General features: G+C 36.3%; 1 protein-coding gene across 3 annotated transcripts in view; it reads right to left on the bottom strand.

Moving 5' to 3' along the window:
- The window catches only part of DMD (dystrophin), a 734,955-nt gene that overhangs the window by 305,977 nt on the left and 410,322 nt on the right, over positions 1-18,656 (bottom strand). For all 3 annotated transcript variants that reach the window (XM_008577619.1, XM_008577628.1, XM_008577636.1), the window contains one exon: positions 8,592-8,738. In XM_008577619.1, coding sequence (XP_008575841.1) covers positions 8,592-8,738 — 147 coding nt within the window. The remainder of the gene's footprint in view (positions 1-8,591; positions 8,739-18,656) is intronic.

The raw sequence follows: 18,656 nt of genomic DNA, 5'->3' as shown, positions 1-18,656 counted from the left end.
GAGCTAACCAGCCAGCCCTATGGCAATTTTAAATACCCAGCACTATATACCTATTTCTAGAAAGGAATTAGAACTGCCAGGAAACTGAAATAAATGCATGTGTAAATAAATAAATCTGCTGTTTAAACACATTTAATATGCATTCCATTTTTAAAAAAACAATAATAAAACACATGGATTACTATAATAGTAGCTGCAGAACTAGCAAAAACAGTTCCTGATTAAAACAAATTAGAAATTAAGTAGTACATAAAGACTAAGCAATCAAGTAACCTAAGTGATACTTCATAATGATTTGGGTTCACTTTATAAAATGCCTGAAAAAAATAACATGCCTTTCATTCTCTTAAACTCACAAATACTTCTTTGGCAACTGACGGGTTCATTCCCATTTTATACTTCATATTCGTGTAGTTTTCTCCTCACACTCCCTACATCATTCATTTTTCTCCGTATAGTCTCACACATCCTGATGCATTTTGTTTTTTAAATAGAGAATGCCCTTGAAAACTAGGACGTTCTTCTTTTGGGGTGAGGACAGACTCTGGAACATCTGGGCTACATTACTTTCAAGGTTACCTGGGCAATTTTGGTATCATTCCTCTTGGGTAAAGTACAAGTAGCTGTAAAAACATTGGAAACCACATGTTCTTAAGCTTGACATTGCACTTTGACCTTAGTATGCTCTAGGCGCTGTCAGGATCCTTGGCATTTAGATTCACACCGGCCTTCAATTCTTTAACGGGCCTTGTTCACTTCCTTTTTTTTTTTTAAAAGAATTGAGGTTAAGCATAAATGACTGTTCTCTCCTTACTGAAAAGATGTTTTCTTAGAACTTAATTGTCCTTTTTTCACGGGTCATTCTACTCATAATATCAACAAATCCTTCTGTGACCTAAACTTTTTAAAAACTAACACATTTCTTTCCTCTTTATTCTTTTCATTTCCTTTACCTTCAGCTATTTAAAAACTCCTGCGAATGGGCACATCAGACTAGATGGCATAGTTGAAATCTTTTTGTAAGAGCAATCTGTAGTTTAGAATGTGTTAGAATAGTTTTTCCTACATTTTACTGCAATATTTGCGGGGGAGTAGTTTCTAATGTTTTTAACCTTGTGGATCCCTTATTGACATTCCAAAAATTGGAGAACCACCACATGGTAGAAGTACTACTTACTATCTGTTAAATGAGAAAAGTAACCAGCTGATAAAAATCTGTATGGGCTACAGATTTTGTATCCAAGCTACAGACACTGCTTGACGCAAAAGTATATTTTAACACCTCTCTGTAAAATTCTATGATCCATAGTTTGCTGACCAATTTGTGATCACAAATAAACAGCATCTCCTGGGAGCTGATAGAAATACAGAAATGCAGGCCTCATCCAATACGTACTGAATATTTGGGGGTGTTTCAACAAGCTCTGAAGGTGATTCTTATCCATGCTAGATTCTGAGAACTATATTTGAGATCAGTGCTATCCAAAAGAAATATAATGAGAGCTACATGTGTAATTTAAAATGTTTTAGTAGGCATATGAAAAAAGTAAAAAGAAAGAACACTGTCAGTTGTTTTAGTTGAAGTGACAAGCTCATTTTATTCATTTTCAAAAAATAAAATACCCAAGTTTGAATAATCATTAAAAAGAAATGAGTGAAATTAATTATAATTACATATTTTACTTAACCAGATACATAAAATACTATCATTTTAACATGTAATAATATAAAAATATTAATGAGATATTTTACATTCTTTTTTGTACTAAGTCTTTGAAATCTGATGTGTATTTTACACTTATAACATCTCAATTTGGACTGGCTACATTAAAGGGCTCAGTAGCCTCATGTTCCTATGATATTGAACAGCATAGTTCTAGACCATGTGATTTGACATACAGTAAATATAAATCCATATAGCAGCAAATTATGTTACTGGGAATCTACTAAAAGTTTTCCTTCATCCTCCAAGTTTCCCTTTACCCTCCTCTTTTTGTGTCAAAGAAAAGTTAAGTGCTTGGGTCTCCATGTTTCTGTATCATTAGAACACTCCTCTAATACAGAGCATTCTGCAGGGCATTGTGCTTAATTTCCCCAGTCAGAGTCTAAACTCTTCAAGATGTCTTACAGAAGCTTTTCTTAAGATGGCATAAGCTGTAAAGGGAGTTATGGTCAGCGTAACCTTCAGCCAAATAGAACAACTACAATATATGCTTGGTACACAATAGATGTTCAATCAGTGCTGACTGAATGAAAAAAGAAGGAAAGAATGAAAAAAGAAGGAAAAAATGAAAGAAGGGGCTGGCCAGTTAAGCTCAGTTGGTTATATTGGTGAAAGGACAGCCTCTTCAATAAATGGTGCTGGGAAAACTGGATATGCACATAGAGAAGATTGAAACTAGACCCATACCTCTCATTATATACCAAAATCAACTAAAAATGGATTAAAGACTTAATGTAAGACCTGAAACTACAAAACTACGAAACTGCAAAAACAGGGAAAACACTTCAGGATGTAGGACTGGGCAAAGACTTTATGAATAAGACCCCAAAAGCTCAGCCAACAAAAGGAAAAATAAACAGGTGGAATTACATCAAACTAAAAAACTACTGCATAGCAAAAGAAACAATGAATAGAGTGAAAAGACAACCTACAGAGTGGGAGAAAATATTTGTAAGCTATGCATCTGACAAAGGATTAATACCCAGAATATACAAGGAACTCAAATGCTTTAACAGTAAAAAACCAAATAATGTGATTTAAAAATGGGCAAAGGAGCTGAACAGACATTTCTTAAAAGAAGACATACAAATGGCCAACAGGTACATGAAAACATGCTCAACATCACTAATTATCAGGGAAATTCAAATCAAAACCACAATGAGATATCATTTCACCCCAGTTAGGCTGGCTATTATCAAAATGACTGAGAATAACAAATGCTGGTGAGGATGCAGAGAAAGGGAAACCCTTCTACACTGTTGGTGGGACTGTAAATTACTACAGCCATTATAGAAAACAGTATGGAGGTTTCTCAAACAACCACGATTAGAACTACCATACAGTCCAGCAATTCCACTACTGGGTATATATCCAAAGGAATGGAAATCATCATGTCATAGGAATACCTGAATTCCCAGCTGTTTATCACAGCTCTGTTCACAATAACCAGGCTATGGAACCAACCTAAATGTCCATCGACGGACGACTGGATAAGGAAAATGTGGTATATACACCACGGAATACTACTGAGCCATAGGAAAGAATGAAATTCGGCCATTCACAGCAATATGGATGAGCTTGGAGAAAATTATGTTAAGTGAAAGAATCCAGACACACACACAGAGAGAGAGAGAGAGAGAGAGAGAGAGAGAGAGAGAGAACAATCACAATAACACCTTGAACTTTTAGAAGAAAAGAACAGAAGTGTGGTTGCTTCTCGCTAACCCCCCTTCCCTCCCCCTTTCCCATCCCTAGTAACCACAGTTCTGTTCTTAGAGGTGGGAAAGGGGGAGGGAGGAGGGGGTTAGCGAGAAATTGGTTAATGGATACAGGAATGATTACGTTTTGTAATGACGAATATGCAAATTATTCTGATTTGATCATTCACATATTGTACACAATTGCTGATTGTCAACTCCGTACCCCCAAATATGTATAACCAATTATGTTTCAATAAAAATTTTTTAAAAAAAATCAGAACAAAAAGAACGAAAGAAGGAATGGATTGTGCAGAAGATGAGGGTCTAGATCACTGTGACAGAACGTCATCACGGAAGTGTGCGGATGGAATATAATGATGTCTGCATGACTTTGGAAGAATCTTAAGAAACCTTTTAAAAACATAAATAATTCATGATACTATTCTTTAAAATATTTACAGAATTTTGTACCTGGAAATTCCTTCATATTATTCAGTTTTTTCCCAAGTGTTTATATTCCATAGATTCTTATGGTCAATAAAGCACGTACTGTTTATGTTAAATTCTATTTGTAGCTTCTGCCACTATTCGTGGGTTTACTTGTGAGTGCAGAGAAATGGTAGAACATTACCTTAGATACTACTTGTGCTTGGTGAATAAAGAACATGACCACACCACTAAGCATGTGTGCATTGCTTCGCAATTAGAAAGATTTATCATCATTTTAACATTCTTCCCATTTGCCTTTGATATTCATTTCTACTTATCAAATATTAACATTTGTTCTGCTTTCAGAGCTAATTCCTTAAAATCACTTTTGGTTGGTTTTAGTAAATTGCTGAGTTTAAAGGCAATGAGGAATACAATGCTCTAAAATTTTATATTTGAAACTACAAGTGTGATTTTAAGGGGTACACTGAGTTGAGCTCATTAATCCATTGGTTTGTTAAAGGAAGCTCTCAAAGTTAATATACCTGAGAATCATTTGAAAAAAGAGGGGAAGTATGAAAAAAGAGTGAAGTAAATGAAATATTTCCCACCTCTGCTGCCCAGAGTAGCTTTAAAGTATGACTTTGTTAAATTCAAACTTAATAGGGCTTTAAGAAAAGGAAAGAAAAAGGGAATGAGAGGTGCAGTTCAGAAGATCTAATTCGGATTTGGACTGAGACTTATAGGTTATGTAAAAGGGAATAATGATAATATGCAATCATAATCATAACACAAACCATAATGTTGTGAGGGTTAAATGAGAGAATGTACATGAGAACTCTTTGTAACTACAAGGAATGGTGGTTTCCTACACCTCAGACACACTGTCAAATGGTCAAATAGTAACATCCATACCGATGTGTTCATTACAAGGGAGAAAATAGGGTTTTATTCCCATAGAAAGTTTCAAACAGGCAAACTAATGTCTCATACTTCTATCTGTGAATTCAAAAGAATTTGGAACTCTCTATACACTCTATTCTATGTAGAGGTCACCTGTGACTGGGCCTTACTCCACTGTTGATAATAACACATATGAGGGTACTTTGAAAAGTTCATAGAAGTGATATAGGAGGTGCTCAGTTTCCCTGGGCTTGGGTTTCAGGACAGGCCTCTGGGTTTCCAGCCATTCCCCAAGGTCTCAGGCCCCCTCTTGTGGGCTCTCCCCTGGAGGAAAGTTACTGTTGCCACTTAGACCTATTTTCAGCACCAACAAGGGGAAGATGAGATCACAGGGGGCTGTCATGCAAATCGAGTGGCTGGGCATGGTCAGTAGGGAGCACACAATATTCTTGAATATGCCTGGTGCATATAACTGGGAACCACCCACTTAACTGAATATTTATTAGACAGAGAAACTACAAAAGCCAAAACCCAGCCAAACGTGGGGCTGTTGCTCACTTTCCTGGAGGCGACCTGCACTTTGCTGGCTGAGGTGTGTATTTTACTTTGTACTGAACTTACTTTCAGCAAGCAGCTGCTCATTCTCTTGAGCCAGTCTGCATTCTGTACTGAACTTTCCGTTTCTCTTGCTTTTGTGTTAGACTTGATGTCTGTACTGAACTTACTTTTGTGTTAAGCTTGGTGGGCCCTGCTCGGTCTCTGGAGCTGTGCTGCACTCTCTATGTGGAACCCGTATTTCTTCTCTATTATATTAAACCTGTTCTCACTTTCTACTGTGACTCTGCCCTTGAATTCTTTCCTGTGGTGGAGTCAGGAACCTGGTAAAATGACTGGGTGAGTGGAGGCCAAATATTGGGCCCCCTGGGCCCTACCTCTGACATCATAAGGATTTGTATTATATTTTAATTCTATTTTTCCACAAACTTTTTGAAAGTGCCCATGTATATAGCTTACCTGTTTCCATGATTTTGATTGATATTACATACAGCTAAAAAACCAGCACGGCTCTCTTTTAAAATCAAAATTAATGGATCATGTAACTAAATCCAGAAAATTCCGATATCAAGTAGATGTAGCTTGATAGTATGTAACTCTATTTCTTCTTTTACACTATTTTGCCCAAATTTAAGACTCTCTTTTCTTTTCTCAGGTTTATATCTGCATTCCCACTACTCAAACTCTCTATTTCTCGATATTTCTTTGTCTTAGCAGAGGCAAAGATGAATTTGAACTAGTTTTTTAATCATAATTTTAGCAACTGACATAGCATTGTAAGTGACTAAATTCTTTGTTTTATAGAAATATGATGTCATAATAGTGGTAGGCTCAAGCTTCCTTCCATAAAAGCTGGATAATGCTTTAGTTTCACATACATTCTTCTAAATGTAAAATGTTCTCAACAAGACATATGAGTCGGTCTTCCGGTAATGGGAACAAAGTCATTTGATGTGAACCTCATTTCTTGCTTTGTACCCTTTCTGAACAAAGACTCACATTTATAATACAGCAGAGCAGTTAGAATTATGGTCAAAGAAAAAATGAAATCAACTTAACTTGGTTATGTGTAAACCAAAACCTTGGATTTATCAGCTTTCTGCTAAAAACACTTTTAAAGAATATTCTTAAGGTCATATTCAAAAATAGAAACATGCGAAATTTGTTACAATGAGAACATATACCACAAACTGATTTAACTGTTTAATATGAAAGACTGTGTATATGTGGGATTGGGGATTAGGAGTTTAAAAGTTAGAGTTATGGAAGGTGAAATATAATTCCAAGAAGCCACATCTGTAGTATAAACAGAAGAAGCAACTTCATTGCTTCTAAACTAAATCTGTCATACATGTTTCTCCCCCCAGATATCCAGATACAGCATCATAGGATTGAACTGCATGTGACCTTAGACAAAACGGATTGTCTCATTTTTAAAATGAGGAGAATTGAAACTGAGATTAACTGGCTTCCTCAGGATAACATGGTCAAACACTGGCTGAGCTTAAGTGGGAAGTTAGGTCCCCTAATATTCACTCCAATACTCTTTTTACTATATCACTGTATCTCCTCACATATATTTCCCTGTACTTATAACAAAGTTCTTATTGATTTTAAAGAATGAATAAAAATTAAGCTATTACTGTCTCATACTTTGCATTTAAATAGTGAAACTAGAATAGATCACTTAGCATTGGTTTTTGAAAACTTTTCCTGCTAGTCATAAGCTTTTGATCTCATCTGTAGATTTATGTGCCACTGTCACAAATCTTGTACCACATTCTGAAGGCAAATGTGGCATTCAGCTCTCTGAAAGAAATTTTAAAATATAACTCAAGAGTGCTTGAATGGAACAAATGTGGCCATTGGTTTTCTTTGGACATTTATTACTTTCTTTATGCTTAAAATGAAAAACACAATAAGGATGAAACCGATAAAATTTTAAGTACGCAACTACTACGGAGCAAACAGACATATAAAGGCATGTAATTGCTTAACCATATTGCCTTGCTTTAGTCAATGCCACTCGTAGTAATCTATCATACAAATATTTCAAGACTATCCATCACAGCAAAAATTAAATTATATTAGCTCTCAAGAGGTCTTGAATTTGAAACTCATTTTTATTAAAGATCTAGCAATTCTTTGACAGGACTTTCAATCACATCCCTAAATGGACTGTCAATAGAAAAGTAATCTGGTTTATCATTTTTTTCTTATTAAAACATTGAAAACAAATATTTTTAAACCCAGTTCCCTCTATGTCTTCAGGAGCATACTATCTGCAACCTATGAAATTGGAAAAAAAGAGAAAATTATTTTCTAATTTCATGGTTAAGCCAGTTTTAGGGTTTTGGAGTATAACACAGTGTCCTTCACATAGGGAACATATAGGCACATCTCCTTGACCAATACATCCATTCTGAGTTCTTACTATGAGCCAGGCACTTAACTAAGAACTCTAAATGAATTAGCTCGTTCAATATTTCAGTGACCATGTTAGAGATGAGGAAACTGGTAACTAGAAGGTTAAGTGACCTCAAGGTCACTCAGCTGGTAAGTCAGATTCCAAAACTTGTGTACAATAATAATAATCTTAGCTGTACTAACTGCAAGAGCTAGAATTTATAGAGTGTTTACTATGTAGCAGGTTCTGTTCTAAGAACTTTACATTTATTTTGACTTATTCATCTTAATAATAAACTGATATTGTAAAGATTTTTATTATCCCAATTTTTTTTTTCAGATGAAAGACTGAGGCACAGAAAGGTTAAGTAACTTGCCTAAGGTCCCACAGCTAGTAAGTGTGACCTTGAGCACACTTCTTATATTCCCTGTATTTATTATGCAAACCCATGAAAAGCTTCCATGTGTTGGTTTGTGATAGGATGTTATTTCTTTAAATGATTTTAGAACATTTCTTACTCTTGACCTTTGTTTAAATTAGGATTCCAAAAGGAAAGATATTTTAAGACTCCAAGCAATAATAGAACAAAGGAATTGCCAACCAGCAATTCAGTTCTTCCATAGTGATTCAGCATTATCTTCCTTGTTTATTGCAAGGTTTACTAAAGTCTGAATTTTGGACATTTCCAAAATTAAAAGTTTGAAAACATTTATACAGAGACTTATTAAATAATATAAAATGTTCTATTCCCACAAAACATTATCATAAACATTAAGTGAAGAAATTACTTTTTTTGTTTCTTACAAACAAGCTTTATCTGTATGCATATTATTTTTATTGTAACAAGGAGCAACAATGTTCATAATGTGCCTACCTGCAGAAGCTTCCATCTGGTGTTCAGGTCTTCTAGAGTGTTGAGGTTATATGGTGAGAGCTGAATGCCCAACGTGGTGAGCTGGCGTGCAAGGTCATTGACGTGGCTTACATTCTCCTTAAGAGGTGCAATTTCTCCTCGAAGTGCCTGTGTGAAACAGGTCGGAAGCAAATTGGAAGATGAGAACATTTAAAGCAAAGAAGCATAGACATATGGGAACTACAGGATATCTTATTCTACTTGGGGTACAGTGTCAGTAATGTTTGCTGTATGCTATGGTCTCAATGTTTGTGTCCCCCCCAAATTCATATGTTGAAGCCCTAAAAAAAAATAAATAAATAAAAGGAAATCCTAACCCCCAAGGCAATGGTATTAGGAGGTGGGGCCTTTGGGGAGGTGGTTGTTGGGATTATTACCCTTATAAAGGAGAGCTAGCTAGCCTCTTCCACAATGTGAGGATGCAGCAAGAAGGCACCATCCATGAGGAATGGGCCCCCACCAGACACTGAATCTGCTGGTGCCTTGATTTTGGACTCCTCAACCTCTAGAACTGTGAGAAATACATTTATGCTGTTTATAAGCCACCCAGTTTACAGTATTTTTGTTATAGCAGCCCGAAAACACTAAGACACCATTATGGTGATATTACAGTGGATATGTGTTAATGGGTGAATAATGATAACTAATATTTATCGAGCAATTCCTTAAGTGCCTAATGCTATGACGATCCTTACCCACACATGAACTGATTTTATACCTACACAACAATCCCATGAAGCTGGTGGTTTTTGAATGCTTATTTTATACATAAGAAAACGAACTCGCAGAGGTTAAACCTTGCCATGGTAGAAAATGAGGAAGCTGAGATACATACACAGGTTTGCCTGCTTCCACAGTACATATTCTTTTTTTTTTTTAATTAAAAAAAAATTTTACGTGTACATATTTATGAGATACAGTGTGTTGTTTCAATCCATGTGTATACTGCACAATGATTCACTTAGGGTAGATAGAGTAGTTTTGTTCCCATTAGTTCACCACTTCTCTTCCTCGGCTCCCCTCCGCTCCTGGTCTCCGGTAACCCAGAGTGCATATTCTTAACTGCTATATTATATACCTCTCCAAAGAGACTGTGGGTAGGCAAAGTTACAGGAAAAAATATACTGCTGCTAGATTCTAAATTCTACTCATCTCACAACCAGAAATGGATCCTTACTTTTTACAATAAAAAGATACACTCAATCATAAAATATTGCATTCATTCTTTGCACTAAGCACATAATAAATAGTTTCATTTAGGGAGTAAAGTATTTTGTCAAATCTTAAGAATGACTTCCCAGTCTTCTGGTATTTTAGTCCTTGTAGCAATGACTTCAGAAAGCTCCCTTGGGGCTTCTCAGCTGTCTCTGAAGCACTAGAGCAGGAGTCTGTGATGCAATGCATCATGACAATCTGTTGAGCAGAAGAACCCTATGCAGATATGGGGAGGATATTACCATTCATCATATTCGCCCTATCGAGATGGCATTTATGGATCTTTAACATGATGCATGATGTCCAAATGTTCCAATGAGCAAATTCTACGGGACAAATTCCCTCACTTAGGGGAACAGTTTGTGTAATGTAATGTTTGTGCACAAGGACAGCATCACTTAACTTGACTGTACGTGCTATTTTGACTTGCTGGATGTGGGCAGGTGTTATTTCTGTCTGGTTCAGTATGTTGATCAAACAATTGCTTACACCGACCTCATCTGTAACCCTCTCATTCCCTCCCACTCCAAATGGAAGGACCCAGTGTATGAGTATACGTTCAAAATAAGAATGGCATTATTCTTTCAAATCAACCTGTACATCTCACCACTAAAATATGGTGTTGTACTTATAGTTTTAAAAAGTGATCATTAAAAACATTATATTAAAAATCATGGAGTTTTTTTTCTGGGTGATGAAAATGTTCTGATATTAGACAGTAGCAGGCATCACAACCTTGTGAATATACTAAATGCCACTGAATTATAAACTTTAAAAGGGTGAATTTTATTTTATGGTATCTGAATTGTATATTAATAAGAAATGAAAACAAAAAAGCCCCTTCTGACCACACATGCAACAAAATCATATGTGATTCATTCATCTTTATTCAACTTCATATTAATGAAATGTCATTGGAATCAGTCTGAAACTAATACAATTTTATAGGGATTGATAATAAATATTAATATTCCATTTCCTTATGAGTAAATACATGGATTAAAAGAATCAGACTAAATGTCTATGGAGAAAGGTGGTTAAAATCCATATATACGAATTTATATCCTGTAAAGGACATAATTCATAATCGTTTTGTTTTGCATAATAGAAAGGTTAGAAAATAAATTTCTTGAATGTCAGTGGGAAAACCCGGACAAAGAAAATTACAAAAGGGTACTATTATCCCGTGGATAATAACATGGATTTCTAGTAACCACAAATAGATATCATGTGAGAGAAATTGTAAATAGGAATGACTTCAGAGATGGCAGAGGAGCAGGCAGAATCCATCAATACTGCAGGTGAGCCCTTGTGCTAATCATCTCCTTTCACCAGTGAGGCTCTCAGCCATTAAGCTGAGTATCCATTCCAGTTAAGTCCGATCTAAATTTTAGTTTCCTTTAGGTTACATAATGTACATTTTCATTTATTAATTTACTTTTCTCCCTTTCTCAGCTTTACACTGCATGGGATCTTGTATCTTCTTCTTTTTTTTTTTTTTTTGCTCCTGTCTAGTAATGATGATCAAAATTCTCTGAACTGATTTCCACTTAAGACTCACCAGATTAGCCACAGTCTTCATTCCCTCTGTGAAATACACTGAATGGAACCTCTAACAGCCTCCAAACAAAAATGTTTAAGGTATCTGTCAGTTTAATGTTTAAGGCATGCGTGACCCTTCTGCTCTCATTAGTTGAGTTGTCAGTTGTGTGCATGTTACAACTGTGAGCTGTGTGTATGTTCTCAAACCTGTTTTTGCTCATTTGTATTGCAATTACATAATTTAATTAGATTTCTTAAATCAAAGAAACATCGGTCTAAAGAGAAAAAAGTTATTATTTCTATGAAAACCAGGTCAAATATTCTGAAAGTTGTTTTAAAAAGAGAATAAATAATAAATTGTTGAAATACGTATGGATGAGACAACTGTAAAATATTAGGAAAACAAACCTAAAAATTTAGAAGGATTCTGCATTCAGAATGCTTCTAATGTTTCTTGCTGAGCCCTCTGTACATTAAAGAAATTGTAACTGGAAATCAAAAAGTATGTACTATTAGTGTGATTTATACAGAGCTCAAATCAGTTAATCTACATTCAAAAAAAAAACTTTCATACAATATTAAAATATTGGTAACTTTTAAGTTAAAATAAAATGTTTAAGCCATATGTTTTAACTGACTTCATTTAACTGACTTTTTCAATTAACTGTCCTAAATGAATTAGAATAGAGAGCATCTATTACCATTTTTTACTATCACTATTATTTTACTACCACTGCTACTGCTACTAGTACTATTAATTAAGAAGAAAAACCAAATGTTCAGTTTAATCTTAATGCCTAAATTTCTGTTAAGTTATTTAGTAATGGAAGCTTTGATTTGGGAGAGGTCAGTTGATAAAGAGATAATTTGGGGAAAAGGTTCACTTTGGGGAGTTATCTTGATGGGCCTGAGCAGACCGAACAGCTAGAATCATAATGAGGGCACTTCTGTGGATTGAATGTCACCCCCCAAAACTCATCGAAGCTTGACCCTCATTGTGACAGTACTAAGAGGGTGGGAAATCTGATTATGGTACGTGAAAGGTGGGGGCCTTTAAAAGGTGATTAGATTGTGAGGACTGTGCCCTCATGAATGGATTGATCCATTCATGGAGCACAGCCTGTGGTTTGATGGCTTTACAAGGAATGCAAGTGAGAAGGTTAGCTGGCTCTTGCTCATGCCATTTTCTCGCCATGTGACACCCTGTATTGATGTAGAGAGTCCCCACCAAGAAGAAGGCCCTCACCAGCTGTGTTACTTGGACCCTGGACTTCCCAGCCTCTAAACTGTAAGAAACAAATTTCATTTCTTTATAAATTACCCCATTTCAGGTATTCTGTTATAAGCAACAGATGACGGAGGAAAGGAGATAATTGATGGTAGAAAAGATAAAAAGACAAAGGAGGCAGGAAGGTGCTCAAGTCAATCTTCATTTTGGCATTTGACCTAGGTTCTGGTGACAGCTCAATACCACCCCAGGATGGCTCACTGCTGTAGGCTGTCAGTTCCTAGAGTGTACATAACAAGAAGTATGGCCCCCTAAGCACTGAATCAGAAGACATATGTAAAGATTGAATACAGGTACTGTGTCATTTAAATGGATGAAACATCGGATTTGACTATATTTCAAATAGTAGAGCTTTCAGTATTGCACACATAAATTTATGCTTAAATTATTAAACACTATACATAAAACGTCAAAAAGTAAGTTAATTCTGAGCAATATGATGTGCTGCAAATGATACCAGGATTTCATTAGGTTTTATTCTAGTTTGGAAGCAGTAAGTGAGAAAATATTGAAGGAAGCCATTATACTGTGGGTTTTCTTTGAAACACTTAAACATCTGGAATATGTTCTCCATGAAAGAGCAAACCAAACTTAATTTTATTATAACTAGTTTCACACAGGTGGAATTTTCACTTCATTAAATGTTTTCTGATTATAGATATAAACATACTGATTTAGAGTCATATATAAGTCTGATATGTCAAGTTTTACTTCTTTTTAAAGATTAAGCTGCCTGTCAGATATTTGCTTATCTTTATGTAGTTAAGAATTTGTTTAAATATATATTTAGAATTATAGTCAACCACTTTAGCAACACAAGAAATTGTCTATCAACAAGGGAACATTATTTTTGAGGGAGCAATTTTGACTGGATAGTTGAGACCATCCCTGCTGCAAGGCATAGAAAGTCAGTTTGGAAGATTAGAAAGGGTACATTGAGGGAATTCTATTTTGAGGGCCTCTCTTTCCTCTGTGAAGTAGAAGGCAATGGACCTGGCCTAGTGTGCAGTGCATGGTGTGCAATGAATATTTGCTGAATGGAAACATGAATTAAGGGTAAGTGGGAATATTTAAATTGAGACTGTGAGAGGCAGCTGACCTAAGAAATGTAGTGAGGTTACCAGACAGTGTTGAGGGCCCGTTTGAGGCTGAGGATCAAAATTTTTCAACAGAACCAATCTGCCCAAATTCCTCACCTTCTCCAACAGTGTTCCATGCAAGCATGGAGAAAATAGTTAATCCAGGTTTGGGGTTTTATTAGATGATTTGTAGTTGCAATTTTAGCTAGAATGGACTGAAAAACAGACTGTGGAATCTGAACTTGATTAGGTGGAAAGTGAGGCAAGATGAATCTCCGATGTGGAGAAAAAGTAAAGCGGACAGTTGTGGAGGTTCAGGATAATCCAAGAAAAGTCACCGCAGGAGTAGCTGCACAAGCAAGCAGGGGAAAGGAGACTCTGGGCTCTGCCAGACTTGCCATTTATGAATTAATTTATAAATGGAGGTGTATACACACACACACACACATACATATATACATACACACGGAGCAACTGAGAGTCTGAAAAACTTTCCTTCTTAGGAATATTAAATATTCCTCTTGAAATGTTAAACTGCTAATTTGTAGAGGTCTCATCTCATTTACTAGGAATTCGAAATTAGTGTAGTCCATAAATAAAATGTCATTCTAGGGCTATATACACCATGCAGAGATATTTACATTACAAATATTACTTAAGAAATGAAGTAGTGACAGCTGCATTTCTCTCTACACTGAAACCTTACTGAACAAATGTTTGTGAACTAAGGACCCTTGAAAAATAGCCTAAAAAGAGGAGGTGCTAGGAAAAGTGCCAGGATTTTTCACGCTGGGTTAGTCATGAGAAGCTGAGGTGGAGGAGATAGAAATCATGTTCTCAAATACAGGTCTTTAGAACTTGTATTACGACTTTTACATATGACTCAGAGAAGCCCTCACAGAATCCAGTTACTCAGGAATTGGGGGGCAGGTACAGCCCAGCTCTGTTTTGCAGCTTCTGCATTTGGGGGTGGATATATCATCCTGATGGGATCAAGAGAGTGAAGGACCATACCCTGCTTTGCCCAGAGGATGAGAGTCCTACTGGAATGTCTGAAATATCTGGGGGAGTATAAGCCACTCAAATGTGGTTGGACCAACTAAAAAGAAACACAAGAAGAGATGTAGGCAAACCTTTCAACAAAATGCATCCGGCTTGGAGACTTCCATTGTTATGTATAATTTTTGGCTTTTGACTCTGATTGGTTCCCTGCCTGGTGTGGTGCCCAAGGATGTAGGTTCAGCTTTTGTCTCAGATACCTACTACTTTAGACCAGGTTTCAGAGAAGCAGAGTCTGAGGGCTCTAAAGAGAAGGGTAGTGAGGGAAGCAGGAAGACGGCAAGAAGGCTCACTAAGGACGTGATTTCGGCTAGAGACCAGCCTCATCCTCGTCCCACGGGGAGCTCTGGAACACATATTATTCAACAGTGGGTCCCACACTGAGACAAAGGGGTTGTCTTTCTGTATCTCTGGTGGTCTTATGGGAGAAGGACTGGTGCAACTTGCCAGTCAGGGTGGTTTCCTTTTGGCTTAAGGAGGTTCTCTGGAAAGGGGTGAGCAGCCAATACTCAGAGGAGCTGAGAGATGAGTGCAGTCCCCAAGTGAAGGCATCTGGCTGGGGCACGAGCAGCAAGTACTACTAACTGTGTCCAGTTTCCCAGTCTCCTTTATTCTTAGACTTCAGATGTCAGGCACTCTTCTGGTGTTTTGGTGTTTTCCTCAAGAGGCTTCTTATGTGAATTCTCATTACCAACACTATGGGGCTGTCTCATCAATCTCCAACAAAACTGGGATATATCACCCTTTCTGTAAAGTCGAATCCCTAGTTTCTTCCAAACTCTGAGGTATTGTGTGGAGCTAAGACAGAGCAGGTGGCTTGCAGACTAAATGAATACAACCTTTAGTATCACTTTTGCCTCTGCTGGAGACATTCTTGACAATAAATTCTGCCATGGAAACATCCTCTTTTTTAATAGAGATGCAATTACATTCACTTCCAGCATCAGTTTTTATTGTGGTAGCTTGAAGGCAAAGTATTATGTGATTTCTTTTCATTGTTTTCCTTGCATTCAGTTTTCAGGGCAATTCTTGTAAACTTTCATATTTGGGCATGATCACTTTTGACGAGCAAACTGAATGACATAAATAATGAAAAGTAACTCAGAACTAATGACCTTGATGTAGCATTACCAGGATGATCTGGGAAAGATTAAATAAAATAAAAAGATTTTAGGAAAACAGTATGAAGTTTGTAGGCATGAAGAAATTTGGTGTTTTTATTTTCCAAGCAATTATCAGTAATTATATTTTAACTATGACTTTCTCTCAGACTAGACAGAGTTCCAAATTTGTGGCATTAAAAAAGTAGCAATTAGCTGCTATGTTTTCTCCACAAGAACCCACAAGTTTTTATGAAAAATGATCTCTAATTTCTCTTCACATTAGTGAAAAAGAATGCACACCCAAACATAAAAACATACATTCCTTTTTTAACATTTTCCACTTTGCATTGATCATAATTCTTCATCTTTCCAGATGCGGTTTTACTATGAAGCTTATAACCCCAATGTTCTTAAAATAAAAGCTCAATTATATCTTTACTATAGTAATAGTGTCCCTTTCTATGGGCTTTCATTTTCCGGTCACATATATAATTTGGAAATGAGAACAGAAAAGCATGGATCACAAGGAAAGGTTTTTTACTTTTAAGAACAAATTGAACACTTCTACACTGTCAGTGGGACTGCAAATTAGCACAGCCATTGAGGAGAACAGTGTGGAGGTTTCTCAGACAACTACAGATAGATCCTCCATATGATCCAGCAATGCCACTTCTGGGTATATACCCAGAGGATTGGAAATCATCATGTCGAAGGGATACCCGCACTCCCGTGTTCATCGCAGCTCTGTTTACAATAGCCAAGACATGGAACCAACTTAAATGTCCATTGATGGATGACTGGATAAGGAAACTGTAGTATAAATACACCATGAAATACTACTCAGCCATTAAAAAGAATGAAATTCTGCCATTTGCAGCAATATGGATGTGTCTGGAGAAAATTAAGTTAAGTGAAATAAGCCAGACAAAGAAACAGAAATACCGTATGTTCTCACTCATAACTGGCTGCTAGCAAACAAGGAAGGGAGGGAAGGAGGGTGGGAAGAAGGGAAGGAGGGAAGAAGGAAGGAATGAAGGAAAGAAAGAAAGAAAAGACCACACAATACATTGAACTTTCAGGAGGAGAGAACAAACCCAAGGATACTAGAGATGGGGGAGAGGGAGGGGGTGGGTTTGGGAAGTGATAGGTCAGGCAAAGGGCATAGAGAAATATCACAATTTTTAAGAATGAATATGCTAATTATAAATAAAAAATAAAAATAAGTAAAAATAAGAATAAAATAAAATAAAAAAAGAACAAGTTCAACAAGGCTTAGTTACTTTAATTTCCTTGGGAACTCATTTCTGTAATCCTAACTCTGACTGCTAATTATTTCCCCTTTACAAAAAAACAAACAAACAGCAAATGAAACAAAAAACATAAAAACCTCAAAAACATTTCAAGTTTTCCACAGCTTTCTAATGACACAAAACAAATAAAAAGGAAGTTCATAAGTGTTTTACAGAGCTTAAGTGCAAGATCTGCCCAATTAAAATGAAAAGGTTTTAATAAATATAAATAAATCATTTAAGCAGGCAACGTTTTAGGCTGCTAAGGAAACAAAAAAAGTGCCAATATTTTCTTTTTGAGAAATTTTAATCATATGTGACAAAATATAAAGCAAAATGGCAGTTAATGAAATCTATTCACTTACTTAGAAATTAGTAATAATCCATAAACCATTAAAAATATTAACTGCAAAGACATTGATCTTCAAATTCAGGAGTTATTTTAGACAGATTAAGTTTTACATTTAACAAGTTTTTTGAACTTGCAAATATTTCAGGGTCAGTGCCACATATGCTACTAGCATTGCCCCTGAGTATTGTCTGCTGTCTGCCTCCCTTATGTGGCTCCAAACATCAGTCTAAGGCTGTGATTCCCAAACAACAGTGTGCATCATAATCACGTGGAGGGCTTGTTAACACAGAGATTGCTGGCTCCCACCCAGTGTTTCCGATTCAGTAGGTCTAAGATGGGCCTGAGAATGTGGCATTTCTACCAAGAACTTAGAAGATGCTGAGTTCCTAGAACTCACCAAGCTTATTCTTAACTTAGAACCCTCATGTAGGCTGTTTTCCCTGCTTGGGGTTTTATATTTCCATCTTCTGCCTAGCTGGTTCGTATTCATATACTTCAGATCACAGTAAAACATGTCCATTAGAGAAAGCTTATCCTTGGTTGCCCTATCTAAAGTAAGCACCCCCTATTTTTCTCACTCCCAGCACCCTATTTTCCTTCTTAATACTGATCACAATTTGCAAGTGCATATTTATTTGCCTATTAATTCATTCATAGTCTGCTCCTTCCCAAGACCTGAAAATTCATCGAGGCAATTCTATCTACATTGTTATTTTCATCAGGATGTACACCTGTACCTAGAACAGGATAATCCCTCAATACATTTTTTATTAAAGAATAAGCAGTCAAGAGAATTAGGCATTTTTGCATTAACTACTATTACTTCAGGTCAATATCTTTTCTCAAATTACTTCATAAACAGTTTCCTATAGAAATTTGACACCAAGTTTTCAAATAAAAGAAATTTGCTCACTTCCTTTATGTTCCATATCTGAATTATTTATATCTATCAATTGATTTATTTTGTGTTGGAACATGTGCTAATCTGAAGCATCTGTAACCTTCTTTTTTTTTTTGTCTTTTGTCTTTTTCCGTGTCCGGCAACGGATCGCAACCCTCAGTGTTGCCCCCGTACCGGACCGGGGACCGGCAACGGGAC

The sequence above is a fragment of the Galeopterus variegatus genome, unplaced genomic scaffold, assembly GCF_000696425.1.
Source record: "Galeopterus variegatus unplaced genomic scaffold, G_variegatus-3.0.2 Scaffold69, whole genome shotgun sequence".
NCBI classification, from domain to species: domain Eukaryota; kingdom Metazoa; phylum Chordata; class Mammalia; order Dermoptera; family Cynocephalidae; genus Galeopterus; species Galeopterus variegatus.
This window is presented reverse-complemented; position numbering and strand designations above follow the sequence as displayed.